Source organism: Coregonus lavaretus (genome assembly GCF_964263955.1).
Source record: "Coregonus lavaretus genome assembly, chromosome: 33".
In the NCBI taxonomy this organism is placed as follows: domain Eukaryota; kingdom Metazoa; phylum Chordata; class Actinopteri; order Salmoniformes; family Salmonidae; genus Coregonus; species Coregonus lavaretus.
In genome coordinates this window covers 8,362,492-8,385,338 of record NC_140020.1, presented here as the reverse complement: position 1 = coordinate 8,385,338, position 22,847 = coordinate 8,362,492, and the positions used below count along the sequence as shown (strand labels likewise).

At 45.2% G+C, this 22,847-nt stretch overlaps 2 protein-coding genes across 2 annotated transcripts in view; both read left to right on the top strand.

The window, feature by feature from the left end:
• The window catches only part of LOC311108367 (rho guanine nucleotide exchange factor TIAM2-like), a gene marked incomplete at both ends in the record, with an annotated part of 35,271 nt that extends 26,701 nt beyond the window's left edge, over positions 1-8,570 (top strand). Inside the window, 10 exons of the mRNA XM_084151002.1 lie at positions 2,826-3,038; positions 3,865-3,933; positions 4,347-4,472; positions 4,728-4,836; positions 5,098-5,277; positions 5,597-5,715; positions 7,193-7,301; positions 7,430-7,488; positions 7,596-7,774; positions 7,916-8,570. Of these exons, the coding sequence (XP_084007128.1) occupies positions 2,826-3,038; positions 3,865-3,933; positions 4,347-4,472; positions 4,728-4,836; positions 5,098-5,277; positions 5,597-5,715; positions 7,193-7,301; positions 7,430-7,488; positions 7,596-7,774; positions 7,916-8,570 (1,818 nt within the window). The remainder of the gene's footprint in view (positions 1-2,825; positions 3,039-3,864; positions 3,934-4,346; positions 4,473-4,727; positions 4,837-5,097; positions 5,278-5,596; positions 5,716-7,192; positions 7,302-7,429; positions 7,489-7,595; positions 7,775-7,915) is intronic.
• Positions 8,571-20,109: 11,539 nt separating this feature from the next.
• Positions 20,110-21,024, top strand: cldn20 (claudin 20; the record flags this gene model as incomplete). Its single annotated transcript, XM_084150869.1, has 1 exon — positions 20,110-21,024. The coding sequence occupies one exon, from the start codon at positions 20,110-20,112 to the stop codon at positions 21,022-21,024; it is 915 nt and encodes a 304-aa protein (XP_084006995.1).
• Between the last annotated feature and the right edge of the window lie 1,823 nt (positions 21,025-22,847).

Here is a 22,847-nt window from a genome sequence, read left to right as displayed (position 1 = left end):
GAGATGTTTCTCAACTTTGACACGAGTTAAGACATTCCTGCGAAATTCAATGGGCCAGGAACATCTGAATGCACTGGCCATGCTTTCCATGGAGAGGGAACTAGTCCTCAGCATGCCTGATTTCAATGAGAAAGTCATTGAACGCTTTGCTGTATTGAAACAGAGAAGAGAACAGTTTCAGTACAAGTAATGTAGCCTCTCTCTCTCTTTGTCCCTCCCTGTCTGTCTCTTTAACACACACACGCCCAAATCAGTTCACAGTTGATGTTGTTTAAAATAGTTATTTTTCATTTAAAAAAAAGTTTTTAAAAAAATAATCTGTTCATGTTCATTTTTACAAATCTATACAATTGGCCAGAATATGGTTGTTCATATTTACAAATCTATACAATTGGCCAGAATATGGTTGTTCGTTTTTACAAAGCCATACAGATAGCTGTGTTTACCTTTTCTAGAAATTACTTTCAAATTCTGTTTTCAGGCAAAATGTCTATCACTGTTCATTTTCACAAATCTATACAAGAGGGCAGAATATGGAAGTCTATAAAAATGTCTTATTACCAATAACTTGCATCAATGTTTTCAGTAGCCTCTATCAAAAGCTCCTGCTTGCTTGTTGTGAATTATGCTCAGGTGCACATATTTCCAATTCAACCATGAGGCAAAAAATGTGGTAAAAGCTCTTGTTGATCCTGCAATCTGAACAAATACCAAGATGCTGTATTTTCAGCTGATATTTCATTTGTTTATGGAAATGCATATTGTTTATGCAGTGTTGAGGAATGTGAAAGAACACCCTTGATTATTTTTACTGTGATAACTTATTTTGATTTTGTAAGCCAACACTTTTGAGATCAGTCAATAAATGCTTCTGGTATTGACTTATATGCTGCCCCTGTCTTCATGTTGTTGCTGGACATATCTTTTTAAAAATGTGTGTAGGTCACCTAAATCATCAGAAAAATTGCCCCCCCTGAGAATTTTTTCAGGAGCCGCCACTGCTCCCGGTTATGTATCAGATATCAAATTAAATTTTATTTGCCACATGCGCCGAATACAACAGGTGTAGACATTACAGGGAAATGCTTACTTACAAGCCCTTAACCAACAATGCAAAGTAAAACAAATAAAAAAAGTGTTAAGCAAAAAAAATGTAAGCAAATAACTAAAGAGCAGCAGTAAAATAAAATAACAGTAGGGAGGCTATATACGGGGGTACCGGTGCAGAGTCAATGTGCGGGGGCACAGGCTAGTCGAGGTAACTGAGATAATATGTACATGTGGGTAGAGTTAAAGTGACTATGCATAAATAATAAACAGAGTAGCAGCAGAGTAAAAAAGGGGGACGGGGTGGGGGTGGGGGGGGGCAGTGCAAATTGTCCGGGTAGCCATGATTAGCTGTTCAGGAGTCTTATGGCTTGGGGGTAGAAGCTGTTGAGAAGCCTTTTGGACCTAGACTTGGCGCTCCGGTACCGCTTGCCGTGCGGTAGCAGAGAGAACAGTCTATGACTAGGGTGGCTGGAGTCTTTGACAATTTTGAGGGCCTTCCTCTGACACCGCCTGGTATAGAGGTCCTGGATGGCAGGAAGCTTGGCCCCAGTGATGTACTGGGCCGTACGCACTACCCTCTGTAGTGCCTTGCGGTCGGAGGCCGAGCAGTTGCCATACCAGGTGGTGATGCAACCAGTCAGGATGCTCTCGATGGTGCAGCTGTATAACTTTTTGAGGATCTGAGGACCCATGCCAAATGTTTTCAGTCTCCTGAGGGAGAATAGGGTTGTCGTGCCCTCTTCACGACTGTCTTGGTGTGTTTGGACCATGATAGTTCATTGGTGATGTGGACACCAAGGAACTTGAAGCTCTCAACCTGTTCCACTACAGCCCCGTCGATGAGAATGGGGGCGTGCTCAGTCCTCTTTCTTTTCCCTGTAGTCCACAATCATTTCCTTTGTCTTGATCACGTTGAGGGAGAGGTTGTTATCCTGGCACCACACGGCCAGGTCTCTGACCTCCTCCCTATAGGCTGTCTCATCGTTGTCGGTGATCAGGCCTAATGAAGGTGTTGGAGTCGTGCCTGGCCATGCAGTCATGGGTGAACAGTGAGTACAGGAGGGGACTGAGCACGCACCCCTGAGGGGCCCCCGTGTTGAGGATCAGCATGGCAGATGTGTTGTTACCTACCCTATCATGCTGTTAGTTGCTCTGTCTCATGTCTTATGAAAAACGTTTGACAAAATAAGTATTTTCTAATTTAATCTAATTTATTAATTTAGGTTGAATCATTATGATAATAACACAAATATTTAAAACTCCTAGATTATGTTTGCATCCCAAATGACACCCTGTTCCCAATAGAGTACAATCCTTTTGACCAGAGCTCTATGGGCCCTGGTCAACAGTAGTGCACTATATAGGGAATAGGGTGCCATTTGGAATGTAACCATGATGTGTCAGGCTTTGGCCCATGCCCAGTGACTCCTATAGCAGTGTTTACCCACAGTGTCCAAATCTCTCTGATCCTGTATTCCCCATTACCATGATACAGCAGCCTGGCTTAAACCTATGGGCTCTGGTCAAAAGTAGTGCACTATATAAGGAATAGGGTGTCATTTAGGATGCAGACCTGGCTCTCTTCACTTTCTGCCTCTCCAAATCCAGAGGTTTGACAGACATGCTCTCGGAACTACAGAAGGGGTCGATGATTTAAACTGACATTATGATTAGGTGCTTGTCAAAGTAGATTCAGGGCTGAGTAAAAGGGCAGTCATTTGATATTCAGAGCTGAAATTAGAATCTCTCCTAACTCGTCTCTTCTGTTTCCTCAGAATGTTGAGACGGTGTGCTTGCTGTACCAGACCTTCCCAGAGGGCCGTTGGGCAGCGGGGGCAGTGGTGGTGGGGGGCCAGAGGAACCCCTACTCCATGGAGCCCCCCGGTCCCCAGACCCAGAAGCCCCCCTGCCCCAGACACATGTCCATCTCTGAGAGGCTCTGTAAGGTCATACAGGAACTGGTGGACACAGAGAAGTCCTACGTCAAGGTATACACCTGGCCCATATTTCACCAAGTCTCAGAGTAGGAGTGCTGATCTAGGATCAGTTTAGCCTTTTAGATATTGATGAATAAGGTGATATTGAATAAGATGATATGGACAGGGGAAACCTGATCCTAGATCAGCACTTCTACACAAAGGCCTGTATTCACAAAGCCTATCAGAGTAGGAGTGCTGATCTAGGATCAGTTTTGCCTTTTATATTGTAATGAATAGACAGAGGGGATCTGATCCTAGATCAGCACTCTTGCTCTGAGACACATTATGAACACACATTATGAACACACATTCAAGCCCTATCTAAGAGAGTGCTTGAACATCCTCTGTGGGGATTTATAATTGATGGTCTCGCTTTATTAATGATCTGCCTGTTAGTGAATGGTTTCTAAGTGCCTGTTTGTTAATGATCTTTAGTAGCATTTAGTGTAATGCATATTTATTTGCCATCTGTTTCTGTAACACCCATGTGTCAGGCTGAGAAGAATGATGATGTCACAGACTGATAGTGATTATGTTTCAGTCTGATAGTGACGATGTCACAGTCTGATAGTGATGCTGTCACAGTCTGATCGTGATGATTTCCCAATCTGATAGTGAGGATGTTACAGTCTGATAGTGATGATGTCACAGTCTGATAGTGATGATGTCTCAGTCTGATAGTGATGACGTCACAATAGTGATGATGTCACAGTCTGATAGTGATGACGTTATAGTCTGATAGTGATGATGTTATATTCTGATAGTGATGATGTTATTGTCGGGTAGTGGTGATACCACAGTCTAATGAAGTTCCTTCTCTGTCTCTGTCCCTCAGGACCTGTGCTGTCTGTTTGACATCTACCTGACGCCTCTACAGAGTGAGACCTTCCTCAGCCACCATGAGGTACGGGGGGGGGGGGGGGCATAAAAAATATATAGCCTACATGTCAAATGTCTAAATGTAGGCTATACACATGTAAAATACAATAACATTACAGTATGTGCTTATTTAATTGTAACTTGTTAGTAAACTGTATGTTAGTGTGACAACCGGGGTTCGAACCCGGGTGTTAGCGAGCTAACGCTAGTCTTCAGATCTCAGACAAGCCTATCCATCACATGAGCGTGGTTCCCAACCAACTCCGTTACATTAGCTGTAAATCTCTTTCTCTTCTATTCTGTACTTTTTTTGGCATTTCAGTTTGCTATGTAGTGTATGTACAGTAGCTAAATGGTGCCAATAAAGGCTTTCTAATGATCAATAATCTTCTGTCCTCTGGTTAGTTTCTAACTGTTGTCATCTCCTCCCTCCACTAGATGGAGTCTCTGTTTGGCAGTCTGCCTGAGATGCTGGACTTCCAGAGAGTGTTCCTACACACCTTGGAGGAGCGCATCGCCTCCTCCCCCAACTTCAGCTCCCTGGAGTCCCCCGAACAGTTCAAGGTACAGTATATCCACAACAAGTCTGGAGAGATGTGTGAAATGGCACCCTATTCCCATAGGGTTCAGGTCAAAAGTAGTGCACTATGTAGGGAATAGTGTGCCATTTGGGACGTAACTTGGAGGTCTAGTGAGAAAGCGTCACACTTCATTAACAGGATGTTCGCCTACTGACTGCAGTGTTAGTCAGCGGTAGAACTGTTTGATGTTTACAGGAAGTGACTGTGCATTCTCTCTTCTTTCTCTTTCTGCATCCAGAAACTTCTTCTCTCGCTGGGGGGCTCCTTCCTCTACTATGCCGACCACTTCAAGCTCTACAGCGGCTTCTGTGCCAACCACATCAAAGTCCAAAAGGTTCTGGAACGAGGTAAGGGTGATAGCTACGCTACCTCATGTACAGTTGATCTGAACATCCCACTTACAGTACCCGGTTAAACCATAGGCTGGTGAAAATTCTAAGGATCAAAAGTCTGCTTTCTCATGTACACTAGACCAGAATATCCCGCCTACTCAGTTCATCATAAAATGCCACCTGCAAGTGCAAAGGCAGGGAATCAATGCCTGCATCAATGCCTGCTTTTGAGATTCATCCACACACTTAGCCTAAGTCCTAATTTCCGGTTTATAGCGAAGACGGACCGGGCCTTCAAGCAGTTCCTGGAGGCGAGAAACCCCACCAAGCAGCACTCGTCCACCCTGGAGTCCTACCTCATTAAGCCAGTCCAGAGGGTGCTCAAGTACCCCCTGCTGCTCAGAGAACTGGTCTCCCTGACCGACTCAGAGAGCGAGGAGCATAGCCACCTCACAGGTATGACTACATATGACAGGGCTTATGTACAGTATGAGCATGCATAGACTCACACAGGGACGTATACACACACACACACACACACACACACACACAGAAACCATAAGACACACACACACACACACACACAGAGAAACCATAAGACACACACACACACACAGAGAGAAACCATAAGAAACACACACACACACACAGAAACCATAAGACACACACACACACACAGAAACCATAAGACCATTGCCAGGTCTATGTGCTAGGCTTGAGCTCTATTAACGTGTGCTGTAACACTTCTCTGTCTGTCTGTGTCTCCGTCCATCAGAGGCCCTGAGAGCCATGGAGAAGGTGGCCAGTCACATCAATGAGATGCAGAAGATCTACGAGGACTACGGCACTGTGTTTGACCAGCTGGTGGCAGAGCAGATTGGCCCTGAGAAAGAGGTAGAGCATAGCCACCACACATAATATTGATATGAGTGATATTACAAAATATATTGGTCCTGTGTGGCTCAGTTGGTAGAGCATGGTGCTTGCAACGCCTGGATTGTGGGTTTGATTACCGCTGTGGCCACCATATGAAAATGTATGGAATCATGCGATTGTAAGTTGCTTGTAAGTCATGTTGGATAAAAGCAAAGCAGTCTGCTAAATGACATACACTATATATACAAAGGTATGTGGACACCCCTTCAAATTAGTGGATTCGGCTATTTCAGCCACACCCGTTGCTGACATGTGTATAAAATCGAGCACACAGCCATGCAATCTCCATAGACAAACATTGGCAGTAGAATGGCCTTACTGAAGAGATCAGTGACTTTCAACGTGGCACCATCATAGGATGCCACCTTTCCAACAAGTCAGTTCGTAACATTTCTGTCCTGCTAGAGCTGCCCAGGTCAACTGTATGTGCTGTTATTGTGAAACGTCTCGGAGCAACAACGGCTCAGCCGCGAAGTGGTAGGCCACACAAGCTCACAGAACGGGACCGCCAAGTGCTGAAGCAAGTAGCGCGTAAAAGTTGTCTGTTCTCAGTTGCAACACTCACTACTGATTTCCAAACTGCCTCTGGAAGCAACGTCAGCACAATAACTGTTTGTCGGGAGCTTCATGAAATGGGTTTCCATGGCCGAGCAGCTGCTCACAAGCCTAACATCAGTGCAAAGTGTCGGCTGCAGTGGTGTAAAGCTCGCCGCCATTGGACTCTGGAGCAGTGGAAATGCATTCTCTGGAGTGATGAATCACGCTTCCCCATCTGGCAGTCCGACGGAGTTTGGCGGATGCCAGGAGAACGCTACCTGCCCGAGTGCATAGTGCCAACTGTAAAGTTTGGTGGAGGAGGAATAATGGTCTGAGGCTGTTTTCATGGGGGCTAGGCCCCTTAGTTCCAGTGAAGGGAAATCTTAACGATACAGCATACAATGACATTCTATGCTTCCAACTTTGTGGCAACAGTTTGGGGAAGGTCCTTTCCTGTTTCAGCATGACAATGCCCCCGTGCACAAAGCGAGGTCCATACAGAACTTGACTGGCCTGCACAGAGCCCTGACCTCAACCCCATCGAACACCTTTGGGATGAATTGTAACACTGACTGCGAGCCAGGCCTAATCGCCCAACATCAGTGCACAACCTCACTAACGCTCCTGTGGCTGAATGGAAGCATGTCCCCGCAGTAATGTTCCAACATCTAGTGGAAAGCCTTCCCAAAAGAGTGGAGACTGTTATAGCAGCAAAGGGGTTACCAACTCCATATTAATACCCATGATTTTGGAATGACATGTTCGACGAGCAGGTGTCCACATACTTTTGGTCATATAGTGTAGATACATTATAGTATTTTTATACAATTACATGAATCACAGTGAGACCTTTAACCACCAACCTCCCAGACTAAGTGTCCTCCTCTTTTCTCCCCAGAGGACAGAGATCTCCATGGGAGAGTTCCTCATCCACTCCTCTTTAAAGTGGCTCAACCCTCTCCCCTCCCTGGGTCGCATGAGGAAACATCCTGAGCTAACGCTGTTTGGTGAGTGGGGCTTTTTACAATGACGAGTTGGACCATAATTACTGACTGGCTGATATGGTGTGCGTGTTTATTACTGCAATCAAGAAATATCTGATTTAGCATTGAGTTGCTCCTGCCTCTGTCCTCAGTTTTCAAGAGAGCGGTGATCCTGGTGTACCGTGAGCGAAGAAAGATGAGGAAGAGGATGGTGAGTCTCACTCTCATCAAACACATCTGATAAACTGTACTGATGACTTCATGCTATATACATTTGATATGACTTTATTGGAGTTCTAATGTGTTTATATGCTACAGACCACGTCACGCTCAGGGGACCTGGAGGCCTTCAAGTTCCGCTGGCTCGTCCCGGTGTCGGCGGTGCAGGTCCGCCCGGGGAACGCAGCAGGAACGGAGAGCCCATGTATCTGGGAGCTGGTCCATACCAAGTCTCAGTTAGAGGGGAGACCAGAGACCGTGTTCCAGCTCTGCAGCAGGTGACAGATTACATTGAAAATGACAGAGATAATAGATGTTTTATCTGTTGTGAAAAAGCCAGAAGAACAAAATATATACATTTGAATTAACATGGCAGTGCCTAATTGACTTGATCTCATATGGGTCTATATATTTTCCAGTGGTTTGGAGAATAAGGCAAGCGTAGTGAAAGCTCTTCGCTCCCTTCGAGACTGGACCTCTAGGCCCCTCCTATCAGAGAGAGGTTCTAGGGAGTACCAAGGCTCCCTCCGTAGGACCCAGCCTGCACCGGTCAGAGCCGGCTCCTGGAGAAGACAACAAGAACTGCAGGCCATGAGGACTGCAGGGCACCAACACCATTCTGATGACGGCAGTGTGTCCAGCGGAGCCCCCCAACTCTGCCCGGGAGACACCCACTCGGAGCCACAGCTCCCCAGCCACTCCACCACGGGCCTCTCCAGCCTGGAGGGTACCATGCTGGGCAAGAGGGCCCGGCTGTGCTCCCTGACCAGCGCCCTGGAGGCCCAGCTCCAGAGACTCAACTTCACAGAAGAGGCCGGGCCGAGGAGTGCTGTGTCCCAGCAGGAGCACCTCAGACAGGGGGTCCCCCGGCCCCACCTGCCCCATCCTGCTGCCCAGAGGAGGGCTAGCAGTCTGCAGGGTCCAGGAGGGCAGGATAATGACCCCCAGTGTGTGGACCTTAACGCCCTACTGGGGAAGGACTTCAGTGTGCAGAGCCTGACCTCTGTGGTCAATGAGAACTGCTTCTATGACACGGTTATGGGGATCCAGAAGGCTGCCATTACAACACTATAGAGGCCCTAGAAGTTGCCCCTAGATGCTGATCTTGGATCAGTTTTCCCCACTAATGGTTAACGTTAGGATTGGGGGACAGGAAGCTGATCCTAGATCTGTACCAAGGCAAACTTCACCCTGGAGAGCTGATGAACACTATAGAAGGTATACTCCTGTACCTGTCTTGACTCTCATCACACTGACTACATTAGCACCTGGTCAAGGTGCTATGGACTAGAAGATGAATCTCCTTAATGTGTTTACTCTGACCGGTGAGTAGGCTACGACTGAAGAACGGTGCTCTGATCACAGTTACTTGACTTGACTTTGACTTAATCCTTTTAGCTCCTAGTGGAGCAAAGGCCTCAAGATCACACAGTGACAGTAAATACGTATGTACAGTGCATTTGGAAAGTATTCAGACCCAGGTCTTCAGGGAAACCTGTTTCAGTCTTCCAGAGATTTGAGACTGGGACGGAGGTTCACCTTCCAGCAGGACAATGACCCTAAGCATACTGTAAAGCAACACTCGAGTGGTTTAAGGGGAAACATTTAAATGTCTTGGAATGGCCTAGTCAAAGCCCAGACCTCAATCCAATTGAGAATCTGTGGTATGACTTAAAGATTGCTGTACACCAGCGGAACCCATCCAACTTGAAGGAGCTGGAGCAGTTTTGCCTTGAAGAATGGGCAAAAATCCCAGTGGCTGGATGTGCCAAGCTTATAGAGACATACCCCAAGAGACTTGCAGCTGTAATTGCTGCAAAAGGTGGCTCTACAAAGTATTTACTTTGGGGGGTGAATAGTTATGCACGCTCAAGTTCTGTTTTTTTGTCTTAAGTGTTTGTTTGACAATAAAACATATTTTGCATCTTCAAAGTGGTAGGCATGTTGTGTAAATCAAATTATACAAACCCCCGAAAAATCCATTTTAATTCCAGGTTGTAAGGCAACAAAATAGGAAAAATGCCAAGGAGGGTGAATACTTTCACAAGCCACTGTATTTACATATGTATTCAGACCCTTTACTCAATACTTTGTAATCGCTGCCAAGGTGCTTCAACAGTCTTGAGTCTTCATGAGTATGAAGCTACAAGCTTGGCACACCTGTATTTGGGGAGCTTCTCCCATTCTTCTCTGCAGATCCTCTCAAGCTCTGTCAGGTTGGATGGGGAGCGTCGCTGCACAGCTATTTTCAGGTCTCTCCAGAGATGTTCGATCGGGTTCAAGTCCGGGCTCTGGCTGGGCCACTCAAGGACATTCAGAGACTTGTCCCGAAGCCAATCCTGTGTTGTCTTGGTTGTGTGCTTAGGGTCGTTGTCCTGTTGGAAGGTGAACCTTCGCCCCAGTCTGAGGTTCTGAGTGCTCTGGAGCAGGTTTTCATCAAGGATCTCTGTACTTTGCCTCGTTCATCTTTCCCTCGATTCTGACTAGGCCAAAGAGTTCTGTTTGGCCATGTGGCCAGCTCTAGGAAAAGTCTTGGTGGTTCCAAACTTCTTTCATTTAAGAATGATGGAGGATAACGTGTTCTTGGGGACCTTCAATGCTGCAGAAATGTTTTGGTACCCTTCCCTAGATCTGTGCCTCGACACAATCCTGTCTCGGAGCTCTATGGACAATTCCTTCGACCTCATGGCTTGGTTTTTGCTCTGACATGCACTGTCAACTGTGGGACCTTATATAGACAGGTGTGTGCCTTTCCAAATTATGTCCAATCAATTGAATTTACCACAGGTGAACTCCAATCAAGTTGTAGAAACATCTCAAGGATGATCAATGGAAACAGGATGCACCTGAGCTCAATTTCGAGTCTCATAGCAAAGGGTCTGAATACTTATGTAAATAAGGTACTTCTGTAAGTTCTTTTAAATAGATTTGCACCAAATTCTAAACACCTGTTTTCGCTTTGTCATTATGGGGTATTGTGTGTAGATTGATGAGAAAAAATTACAACTTAATCAATTTTAGAATAAGGTTGTAACGTAACAAAATGTGTAAAAAGGTAAGTGGTCTGAATACTTTCCGAAGGCACTGTGAATGACCGTCCTTTGTTTTTCTGCACTCTCTAAGCTCGGAACATAGTTGCCTATGTTCAATAACATTCCTTTCACTTTTTTTCTCCTTACTCTTGTTTGTGAATATGATGTAGTATCTTAATCACAAGCATTCTGTTTTCATGTATTTTTTGACAAAAGCAGTTGTTAGTTCAAAACTGAAATTGCCTGAATCCTATTTATATTTTGTCTCTATCATTTTGTTCATGTGTTAATATCCACAGAAAAACAAAGACTAAGTGTCACATTTCGATGTAATTGATTTTATTAAGTTAAAAGAAAATCCGTTTTAAAGCTCTTTCTTATTTCGAGGGATTTGATGTATCACTTTAAGAATTGTTAAAATGTTTTATCATTATTCAGCGTTATCTGAACTGTAATTTATTCGCTAATAATGTGTAGTATATTATTTTCATATACTTGACATTGTACTGGTAAAATGCTGTAATATTTAATAAAAACGGTCTCTTATAATAGAGTTGTCCTGAATGATAGATAATAGATGCTTTGTAATTATGTTATTAGCTAATCCAGGTCTTATCCACTAGACACCAAACGAAAGAAAATGAACCTAAACGGGGAGCGACTACCTGAACTTGTCCAATAAGAAACTCTTGTTGGACAATGTTTTGCTACGGTTTGCTACGGCACTAATGCATACTGAATGAGAGAATACATTAGAAATTGTGAGCAGTAATTTACAGAAGAAGAGCATAAGAAAGATGCAAAATATTCTACAGTGCTCCATCCAGTAGCTAGAGGGAGATATAGAGCCCTAATTGAGACTATGGAGCCCTGGACCAGAGCTAGCCACAACAACCACACCAGAGAGACTGTGGGGCTATGGACCAGAGCTAGCCACAACAACCACAGCCACAGAGAATGTGGGGCTATGGACCAGAGCTAGCCACAACAACCACAGCCACACCACAGAGACTGGGGTTATGGACCAGAGCTAACCACAACAACCACAGCCACCCCACAGAGACTGTGGGGCTATGGACCAGAGCTAGCCACAACAACCATAGCCACACCACAGGCATCAGTACCTGCAGCATCCTGTTCCTGAGTCTCAGTGTTGTGTGTGTGACTCGCACAGATTATTCCTCCTTCATACAGTGGACAGTGGCGTACCACAGTTTCATGAGAACATTTCGCAGTTTTAAAGCTAATTTCCTACTATTCTACATATTTTGCTATGAGTCTGAGAGAACATTTTGCAGTTTTAAAGCTAATTTCCTGTCATTCTAAACATTTAGCCATGACTTATGACCTGTTCATATGCTATCTGCGGAGCTCGTGCCTCCTCCCTGCAGGGATGTGTAGTACACCAGACAGTGGAGCAGAGGCTCTGGTGAATATAGCTAGAGAAAGAGAGAGAGAGCTTATTTTATTCAGTCTCTCAGCACCACCAACACAATGAGTCATAATTGCAGGCCCTCTGTCCAGGTCTTTCAGTTCACAGGTCTGTGGGCAATGTTAATCATGTGTGGGTGTGGGGTGTCTGCCAGTCTTTGTCACATCAAATGGAACAGGGAGTAGTAGACATTACAGGGGGACAATATGTTTTCCTCTTAGTTCGTGCAGTTCTCTGAGGGTGGGAATGTCCTTGGTCACTGTGGATCAAAGGATGAGACACAGTATCCCTTGGCCAGACAGACGGATGGACGGTGGACAGACAAGCGAATGGGCCCGCGCACGCACAAGAAACAGAGTTAGACACACACACACTCGGGAGATGGAGAGGGGTAAGGTCTGTGCACCAGCATAATGCGTAACATGTTGCTTTAAAGGGGAAACAGGATATCGTGTGTGATGGCAAGTCGGTTCTGTTCCTGTTGCCACAGTAACACCCGTGTGAAGGACCATAAAAACAGCCCACTCCACAGACACACACACACACACGAGCCTCCACCTCCTGAACATACTGCCACTCCAACACACAGAGGAGAGAGGGAACACACTTCAACATGTCTACTGCCTACTCTTCATGAAGAAAGGGCTTGGAAGGGAGGCTGAAGTGTTGGTCTCAGCAGCAGGGGGATTAAAGGAGGAGTGGATGACAGAGGAATGGGGAATGGCAGGATCTATCTCTGGGGCAGACTGCAGGAGGACTGGAGGCTGGGCTCCACAGATACCACAGACCACTAACCTAACGTAGCAGGCGTAAAAAGGCACCTGAGCAGATTTCCCACATCTGTTTTTCAGGGGAAGCGGAAGTTAGCTTGAATATATTGTATCCCTGAAAATCGGATGTTAGCGGTTTCTGGCGACCCCACATAGGCTACAGCCCACTGACACACTGTTGAAGGCAGTCATCACAGAAGAGTAAGCAGTGCCTGGGTCCTCCTCCTCCTCCTCCTCCTCTCAGAGCTCCCTCTGCCTCTGCCTAGTCAGTGCCTTCAGTACCACTAGACTCTCTTGTCTGTCAGCCTCGTGCTCCTTTCTCTACCCAGAACAATAGAGGGGATTGCAGCTCCACAAAGACCACAGCAACATTCACAGACAGGCAGGCTGCCATGCTCTCTGGGGTGCATCAGCCATTTACATTTTAGTCATTTAGCAGACGCTCTTATCCAGAGCGACTTACAGTTAGTGAGTGCATACATTTTCATACTGGCCCCCCGTGGGAATCGAACCCACAACCCTGGCGTTGCAAGCACCATGCGCTACCAACTGAGCTACAGTGGATAAGCCGACTCCTGCCTGCCATTCACCCATGATATGACTGGGATCCTCCTGGGGCCTCCTGGACCAACAGCGCAAAGGGAAGGGAACACTGCCGCTACCTCGCTCTCCAACCAAGGTGCATGAATTGAGGAGCAAACTGAAGTCAAGAGGAAATTCAGCAACTCTTGGAGGATCTTCAGCACAGAGAAAGAGAGATAGAGAGAGAGAGAGAGAGAGAGAGAGAGAGAGAGAGAGAGAGAGAGAGAGAGAGAGAGAGAGAGAGAGAGAGAGAGAGCGAGAGAGAGAGAGAGACATAGAGAGAGAGAGAGAGAGAGAGAGAGAGAGAGAGAGAGAGACGTAGAGGAAAGGGAGACTAGCTCCATCACAGACGGACGGTGTGGTGTGATACTGGGATACTGTCAGGGGGCAGAGAGCTGGTTGCCTCTGGTTCCAGCTAACTGGGTTCTCACGGAACAACAGCTGATGGAATGTGCTGTGCTAGACTCAGCCTGCATTCAACAACAGACATTCATCACGCCTGGGGCTGAAGTCCCCAACTCTACCTGGGATGGGCTTGCTTTGTCCAAGCCTCAACTAGCACTCGCTGTCGTGACATACTCACATACACACGTGTGTTTGTGTGTGTGCAAACACACTAACGCAACCTCTCAGGCACAGGAGAATCGTGGTTCTGCTGTGAGTTGTGCGACTGGATGAACACTGGATGGATAGAATAGCGGTAAGTGCGTGCTAAAAGTGTTTCCCTCTTTCTTCTCTCAGTCGTTCTCATGTGAGATTCATTGCAACGTATTAGGTAGACTTCCATTGTTAGATGGACCACAGCTATTCACAGTAATCTACAGTTGGACTGAGACATGTCTATGCATGACAGTTTGTGTACACTACCACATCTGTTAGCAATTTGGACATGATTCATAAAATAGGATAGATTTCCATCATCTTTGTTCTAAGAACTTTGTTGACAGGTTGTTTATTTGCACTTCCCATTCTAGCCAAAATTCCTTCCGTATTATGGCTTATCCAATCAGGGAGCCGGAAATGGGTTCCATCATTTTCCTCATCATTCCATTACTCAGATGTCATGACATGACAATGAATAAAAATGTCAGAGAGAATAGAATTTCTAAACAGCTAGTTATTTAACCATCCACATTGATTGTATTATGTAAAAACAGTCAATTACCTTAGGAACCTGTCATTAATCATTTCATGGCGGTACCTTAGTGGTGAAGAAACTGCATCAATCCAACTGCTAACAGGTAATAGCGAGGCCATTGCCTCTTGACTGTGGGAGTAAATAGGTAAATTATATTCCTATCTGTTTGATGATTTAGGTAGGGTTGATGCCTCCTGGCTGTACTCATGCTAAAATATTTCAGCCTACGGAATGAACTCTCAACTCAGAAATTCAATTTCACCTGGTGTTCTGGCTACTGCAATAGGGTGACAGGGTGATACCTTCAACTAATCCTTATTACATAAGATGTTACCTTTTCCCCTTCTCTGGCTGTGTAGTTTTGCTATTCTAACTTCATCTGAGGCAATGAAAATGTAAAGTAACAACAAATCGATGCGTACAGATGTAGGATCTTAATTTGAGCCAGTTTTCTACAGCAGGAAAATAATCCTGCAGCAACAGGAAATGTGAATTATTAATAGACATTAAAACCAGTCGATAGTGATAGCGCTGACGTCATCCACATATTCCTATGGAAAACTCCCGATGGCTTATGAAGCCGGAAGTATTTGAATTTGAAGCGTGCCATATTGCTGAATGGGGCTGAATGGCACCCGAAAAATCACGAAGGATCATGGTGAAAGTGGCCGTAACTAGCAAAGGATCATGGTCGATGTAATCGTTTTCATCCTGCCTGAGAGATGTCTATGGCATAAGGGCGCGAGCCTCCTCGTAGCCTGCCGGCCTGTGATTGGTCTGTGTCAGCACGTGGTCCTAACAAATGTATTAGTCAGAATGGATCACTATTTTATTAAATATCTCAATTTATAGCGAACTTTAAAATAATTCACAGTGGGGATCGAACTTGATCATAATAAACACATTTTAGAGCCCAAAGCGGCCATCTATTTTTATTTTGGGGGCCGTTCTGGCGATCTTAATTTACATCAGCTTTCTAGGGCAGACCAGGGCTTTTGGCACCGTTAGGTTGCTACACAGTAGCTGACCAGCAGAGCTCGTGACTTCACGCTCCAGACCGGACACTGGGGGCCTGGAATTATTATGTGAATAATAATTGTTGATATATTTTCCGTTAGGGCAAATCAAGTCTGACATTTTAAAATGGAAATTAAAAACTTTAGAAGCCTTTTAAAATGTTGAATACAGTGCTGTGCAGGAAAATTCTCAGCAACAAAGGAGTGATCAAATTAAGATTCTACATCTGTAGTATCACAAATTAATATTCTAACAGCACTACAATGCAACATTTCTCATTGCTGGACAGCTTGTCATCACAGCAAACATCAGTGAATTCGCTAATCATAAAGGGGCTTCTAAGAAGAAAATGAGTGTTTTCCATTTGTCTCTTAACTAAAATACTTCAATAGGTCTTTGTTAGTCTGCCGGCTGCTCATACTGTACCTTTTTTCATTTAAAAATAGATTTGCTGAATGAGCTCAACACAGGTTTTTTATGAGCTTGTATGAACAAGGCTTTAAAGAGGGAACAACAAGCACAACAGAAACCTGTAATGAATACCAGACTAATCATGTGTCTAAATTGCCCGGTTTTACTGTATGACTATTTCATTACAGCGCTATAAAAATTCCTTGGCTGTCTGACCAATTTCAACGTTTCTTTGTTAAAACAGACTTCAAACAGGCAGTGAAAATGTTGGAAGTTGGAACCGTGCTCGCCAGTTGACATTAACAATCTTTTTTTTTTTTTTTTGAATTCTGGGTAGGGCCCCCTTTTAAACCATCATTACAAATTTACTGCTGGCTTTCTATTTTTATTATTCTTTGGACGTGCCAACAGAATAACTCCCAACAGTCTGTATGTGCCAAACGATGGTCGTCAGTTATAATCACCTCCACCATTAAACATTATCAATGGCTCTCTTTCAATCAACCTGAGGTGATGACGTAGAAACATTCCGTAGGACGGTGTATACCATGTGTATCCTATACATACGACTAATAAAACTTGAAACTTGAACTTGAAACTTGATGATGGCTCATGCCTATAATGAGCAATATTGGGGAGAGCAATAACAACATGTCATCAGTACCTGATACTACTGTCCCATAGGAATGATGGGAGTGAAACACAAACAAGCAAAAAAGTTAATGTAAACAAGGAGTAGTACAATGTGCCAATGAGAACTAGCCTACACATCAATGGCTACTACTCCAGTTAGTGGAGGCTAGGCCACAGAGCTAGAATAACACTACTCCACTATTCTAGAAGGCCACAGTGCTAGAATAACACTACTCCACTATTATAGTGGAGGCCAGGCCACAGAGCTAGAATAACACTACTCCACTATTATAGTGGAGGCCAGGCCACAGAGCTAGAATAGCACTACTCCACTATTCTAGTGGAGGCCAGGCCACAGAGCTAGAATAACACTTCTCTACTCTTCTAAAAGGCCACAGTGCTAGAAAAACACTACTCCACTATTCTAGAAGGCCACAGTGCTAGAATTACACTACTCCACTATTCTAGAAGGCCACAGAGCTAGAAAAACACTTCTCTACTCTTCTAAAAGGCCACAGTGCTAGAAAAACACTACTCCACTATTCTAGTGGAGGCCAGGCCACAGCGCTAGAATAACACTACTCCACTATTCTAGTGGAGGCCACAGTGCTAGAATAACACTACTCCACTATTCTAGTGGAGGCCAGGCCACAGAGCTAGAATAACACTTCTCTACTCTTCTAAAAGGCCACAGTGCTAGAAAAACACTACTCCACTATTCTAGAAGGCCACAGTGCTAGAATTACACTACTCCACTATTCTAGAAGGCCACAGAGCTAGAAAAACACTTCTCTACTCTTCTAAAAGGCCACAGTGCTAGAAAAACACTACTCCACTATTCTAGTGGAGGCCAGGCCACAGCGCTAGAATAACACTACTCCACTATTCTAGTGGAGGCCACAGTGCTAGAATAACACTACTCCACTATTCTAGTGGAGGCCAGGCCACAGAGCTAGAATAACATTGCTCTACTCTTCTGAGAGTTGCATTGGTTCCCATCTCCCTCCTTGGCTGCGTTCCAGACACCCTATTCACTTTATAGTGCACTAAATTTGACCGGGGCCCATAGTGCACTATAAAGTGAATAAAGTGCCATTTGCGACCCAGCCCTTCTCTTCCCATGCTCCCCTTGCAGCTCAAGGCTAAACATGCATCAGAAACACTACATCACATACACATGACTCAAAAGGCTGGTAAAGGACTTCATAGTCTGCTCATATGGTCAACATCTATCTCAAAGATATTAATAATATCCAGACATCACATAACATTCATATGAGAGATGTTCAGTGATGTTCTGTTAGTATATGTTTTGTTGTCCTCTGGGTCACTCTGGGGAAAGTGCATGACCTTACCTGCCCGTGTAGCCTGCTTAGTGAACTCTTGGCAACATAATGGAGGAGAATTGGGAAGAAACACATTTCAGCAGACAACTAATTTCAAATGAAGTCCAAGTCTTTTTTTTATACATATCTAAATAACTGTCTAATACTGGGTAATACAATTATGATAAAACAGATTATCTGGTCAGGTCTTAAAGAGATCTTTATTACTTCCTGATATGACTATTTTGAGTAGTAAAAGTCCATACACTTTTTGTACAAAACAATAAGTGACACAGTACACCCCTATATAGTGCACTACTTTGGACCAGGGCCCATTGGGCTCTGGTCAAAAGTAGTACACTATGTTGGGAATAGGGTGTCATTTGGACCCACAAAGAATTACCTCTTTTTGCTGCTGAGTAGAGGTGGGATGCAGAGGAATGGATGGAGGGGTGTATACATAGAGCTAAGAGTCTCCTAATGAGGACTACAGCTGTGCTAATGATCATGGTGGCATTTTCCCTCCATACTCCCTCCCTCATTGGGTGGCTAGGTAGGTATAGGCCTGGTAGGGATCCTTCTGCCTGCCATCACTGGGCTGGAAAAGATAATGGTAATAGCCTAATGGGAGTAGGCAGGCTGGCTAATGGTAATGGTTCCTGTTGGGGCAGGTCTGCCACGATAGGGTGCTTTCCCTTCTGCTGTCACAGTGTGTGGATATATAGACAGAGGATTACTTTAAGGATAGGTTGTGACTGCTGTTAGGATACCAGAGCTGTGTCTGTTCCATCTCCACAAATGGAGGGGGCGGTTCACACAGTCTTATCTGTGTGTTGCAGTCGGCCATACTTCATGCGGTCAATTGAAAGGCGGCACCTTCCTCTCGGCTGCAAGGCAAAAGGATGGGAATGCAGGTCCTCGCCATCTTTCGGTTTCTATTGTGCTCTGTGAGTGACGATTGACGAAACACCACACAAAGCCACCATCGCACGAACACCAATGACAAATCAAACCTCAAAACTCTTGGCTGTCTAAATGATATATTGAACCAATTAAGGAGACCAACAATATCTTAAACTGCACATTTCTGTCAGACATTTAAATATACCATGATGAAGAATATTGGCTTACTACTGTCTTTTATCATTACATTTTTTGTCTACTCATTTGCTGAGAGGACATTAGCTCTGCGGCTGTTCATCTGAATCAATGACCTTCAAGTTATACTAGTCCAGATCTTTAACCACTCTCACACCACATTGCTGCTCAGTTTTGCAGTATTTCTCTCAGTCCACCACTCTGTTCTCCATAGTGGTGCTGTAGCTCACTGGCAACAAGGATGTGTGGCTGCCGTGTCTTTTATGGGACACAGGCAACAAGGATGTGTGGCTGCCGTGTCTTTTATGGGATACTGAAAAGGATGGAATTGTATGTTCTGTTGCTAAGGAGATGGTAGGAGGACTGAGGAGGTGAAGGACCGAATCGCTAAGCTGCTCACCCTATTTTTTTGTATGAGTTTTTTTAATTATCTTTTGTGCCCAGAAAACATTGAGAAGAGACTGACGCACCACGGCACGCTGTCCAAGACACACAAAAGGTGAGGATGCTTTTTTTCTCGCACACTGCAATACAGACAAACTATTCACTTTAACAATGCATTTATATTGTCTTTCATGTCAGAACGTCACTACCATAGAAGACAAACTAAAGAATTGGAGAAATTACAAATTATTCTAAAATACTATTGAAATAGCTTATGCATGTTGCAATGACATATATTGTAAATTGAGTTTATGTATAGAAGCAGCATTTACCTGATAGCTAAAGTGAAGTGAAGTAGCTGCCTGCTGTAAAAGAGTAACCCACTTTCAGAGGAAGGACACTGCAGCTTTAAACGCAGATAATTGAGTCTTTAAATGAACACCACAAAGCTCAGTCACACAAAGCCAGGGATGCAGAGTAAAATGCAGGCAAACAGAAAGCGCACACTCACACACACTTCCCCCTAAGAAGAGGGAGAAAAGAAGGGCAGTCTCCTTTCCCCATCATCAGCCCCTGCCTCATCTGTCTGATCGTCACGCTTGCTCGCTCAGTTCAATTCTCATTTCGCTTTTTATCACAGCCCACTGAAGCCTGCACTGAGGAATTATCTGCTGTCAGGACCTGAGGCTGCACTGGGGCGATAGGGAGAAAGGGCACCAGGGAGCCAGGCTCGGGCCACCACAGGGTGACGGTGCCGCTGTGCCGGAGAGGTGGGGACTCGCAACTCGGCGATGGCGTCCTCCACCATGCAGATCCTCGCCTTCGCCCTGGCACTGCTCGGCGTCCTGGGCGCCACCGTAGCCACACTGCTGCCCAACTGGAAGGTGAGCGCCGACGTGGGCTCCAACATCATGACTGCCATCTCCCAGATGCAGGGGCTGTGGATGGACTGCACCTGGTACAGCACAGGCGTGTTCAGCTGCACCTTGAAGTACTCCGTGCTGTCGCTGCCCGCCTACCTGCAGACCGCCAGGACGACAATGGTTCTGTCCTGCATGATGGCTTGCCTGGGCCTCTGTCTCGCCGCCCTGGGGCTGAAGTGCACTCGCTGGGGAGGCAGTCACCAGGCGAAGGGGCACGCGGCCATCGCCGCGGGGGGTTGCTTCATCCTGGCTGGCATTCTCTGCCTGGTGCCCGCTTCTTGGTTTACCAATGAGGTCATCACCACCTTCCTGGACTCCAACGTGCCCGAGAGCAGTAAATACGAGCCTGGGGGGGCAGTGTACGTGACCTTTGTCTCTGCCGGCTTCCTGCTTGCCGGCGGGGTCATCTTTTGTTTGTCGTGTCCCGGAAAAAGAGACTACACCTCGACCTCCACCTCTACCACCTTTCCTGACAAACTACTGCAGCAGCAGATAAACCAGGAGCAACTACAGCATGACTTGATACAGTGCGACCTGATACAGCGCGAGCAACAGCAACGGGAGCAGAAGGACTTTGAACAGCAGACGTCGCCTAATGAGCAGTCGAGCCAGGAGCAGCTACACTGGGGTGACAAAGGGCCCCAGTGTAAGGTCCAAGCGGCTGACGACATCCAACAGGAGAAGCCTCTACGTGAAGACAAGGGAACGCAACAGTTCTACTCTCCATCCAGAGTCCCTCCAAAAGACGCCCGGGCTGGCTACAGCCTGCAGGACTACGTTTAATATGTTTTATCCCTAAACACTACTCTTGTTAGTGGGGTGGGGGAAGAATCCTGAAGACATTCTACTGGCTGCCTTTGTGAGGGGGAGAGAGTGGAGGAGAGAAAGAGGGGGAGAAAGGTAATGACGTTGACAGCCTTATCGCCACCTCTCATCTGTTCTCTCTTGCTACTGCAAGCACAAGCAGTAAAGGTATTCCCAAAGTCTTGGAGAAAGACAGCTTGTGGATCCAGAATCCTGGGGCAAATGCCTCCTTGACTGCTGCTGTGGTGGGCGGAAAGACACAAAGGTAGGGTAGGGTAGGGTAGGGTAGGGTAGGGTAGGGTAGGGTAGGGTAGGGTAGGGTGGGGTAGGGTAGGGTAAAGTAGAGGTGCCATAAAAATGCACAAACACAGCACGAGTACTGTAAATCCTGAAACAAGTTCCTTTAAAAACTGATGCGGAGGCTTTTCCATACCAAAGGTTTCAATGAGAAAAAAGTGCTGATGATAATTAGCTGCTAATAATAAGCCATCAGAACTTTTGCATAATAAGCTAGTGTCGATATGGCTGAAAAAAAGGATGTAAAAGCCATTCTTTGCAAGCTTGTGTCCTTTTAGAACCCATTTGCCTTGTGAGATATAATAATAATCAGCAATCATATTTTCAAAAGCTAAACGGACTGATTGATATTCAGTCTTCTTTGAATGCTATTTATCTGTAGCTTGTTAAATAATTCAGTGGAATGCAGAGTAGTTACTGAAACATAGTTAACAAAGCTTGTGTCTAAAATAATGTGTAGAACTTTAACTGTCTGTAAAGGAGAATTAGAGAAGATTAAGGAAATGAAAAGGGAGTTCAGATTCCCACCAATACCATACACAAACATCCAGTCCATTTTTCCTTGTGAGTTGTGGAGGGGAATAAGGTGCATGGCAGCGCAGGCTGTCAGAGATAATGATCCTCTTTGCTTTCCCATTATCCCCTTGCTACGGCTGGATGCACACTACTCATTTACTGCACACACACACACACACACACACACACACACACACACACACACACACACTGACACACACACACCCTTGTCCTTCCTCTCTCTCGCTCCCTCCCCCCCTCTCTAGCTGCGAGGGTAATAGGGTATTGTACCCAATCATCTTTACGCCGTGTGTCCGTGTGTCATTGCTGCAGGAGGCACAGTGGTAGGGATCTGTTTTGTGGCCAGAGGTTAGCCGTCACAAACTGCTGTCCCCTCATGTTGACGAGGGGTAATAGAGTCTGCGTCCCAAATGGCACCCTATTCCCTATTTAGTGTACTACTTTTGACCAGGGCTCATAGGGCACTAAATAGGGCAAGGTTCCCCAAAAGGAGGTGATTTTATTTGGCCCCCAAGTTTTCTGAGCAGAAAAATATATAAATAATTTTCGTAGTTGGAAATAAAGACTGTAAAATCACCAGAAAATCAACTAAAAGTGATTTTAATTTAGGAAATCTGTTCCCAAGTATTCCCACGCATACATACAGACCCACTGGGCACACCACGTCATTTCAACGTGGAAATGTGGGTCATATTTGGTTGGGACGTTGATCAATGAGAGTTTGCCTTTATTCACCCACTCAAAAAGGCAGCCAGAAGTTTGTTGAATTCCCAATGTGTTATCACTATGCTTTCAACCATCTAAAAGCACAACCAAATTCCAATGGAAAAACAATGTCAGATTTTTGGTTTAGTTGTCATCTAAATGTGTTATCACTGACTTTGCAAATGCTATATAGTATCATTGATGATATATGACTTATAAAGTATGGTTACATTTCATTTGCTGTTAAACCTATCCTTTGGAAG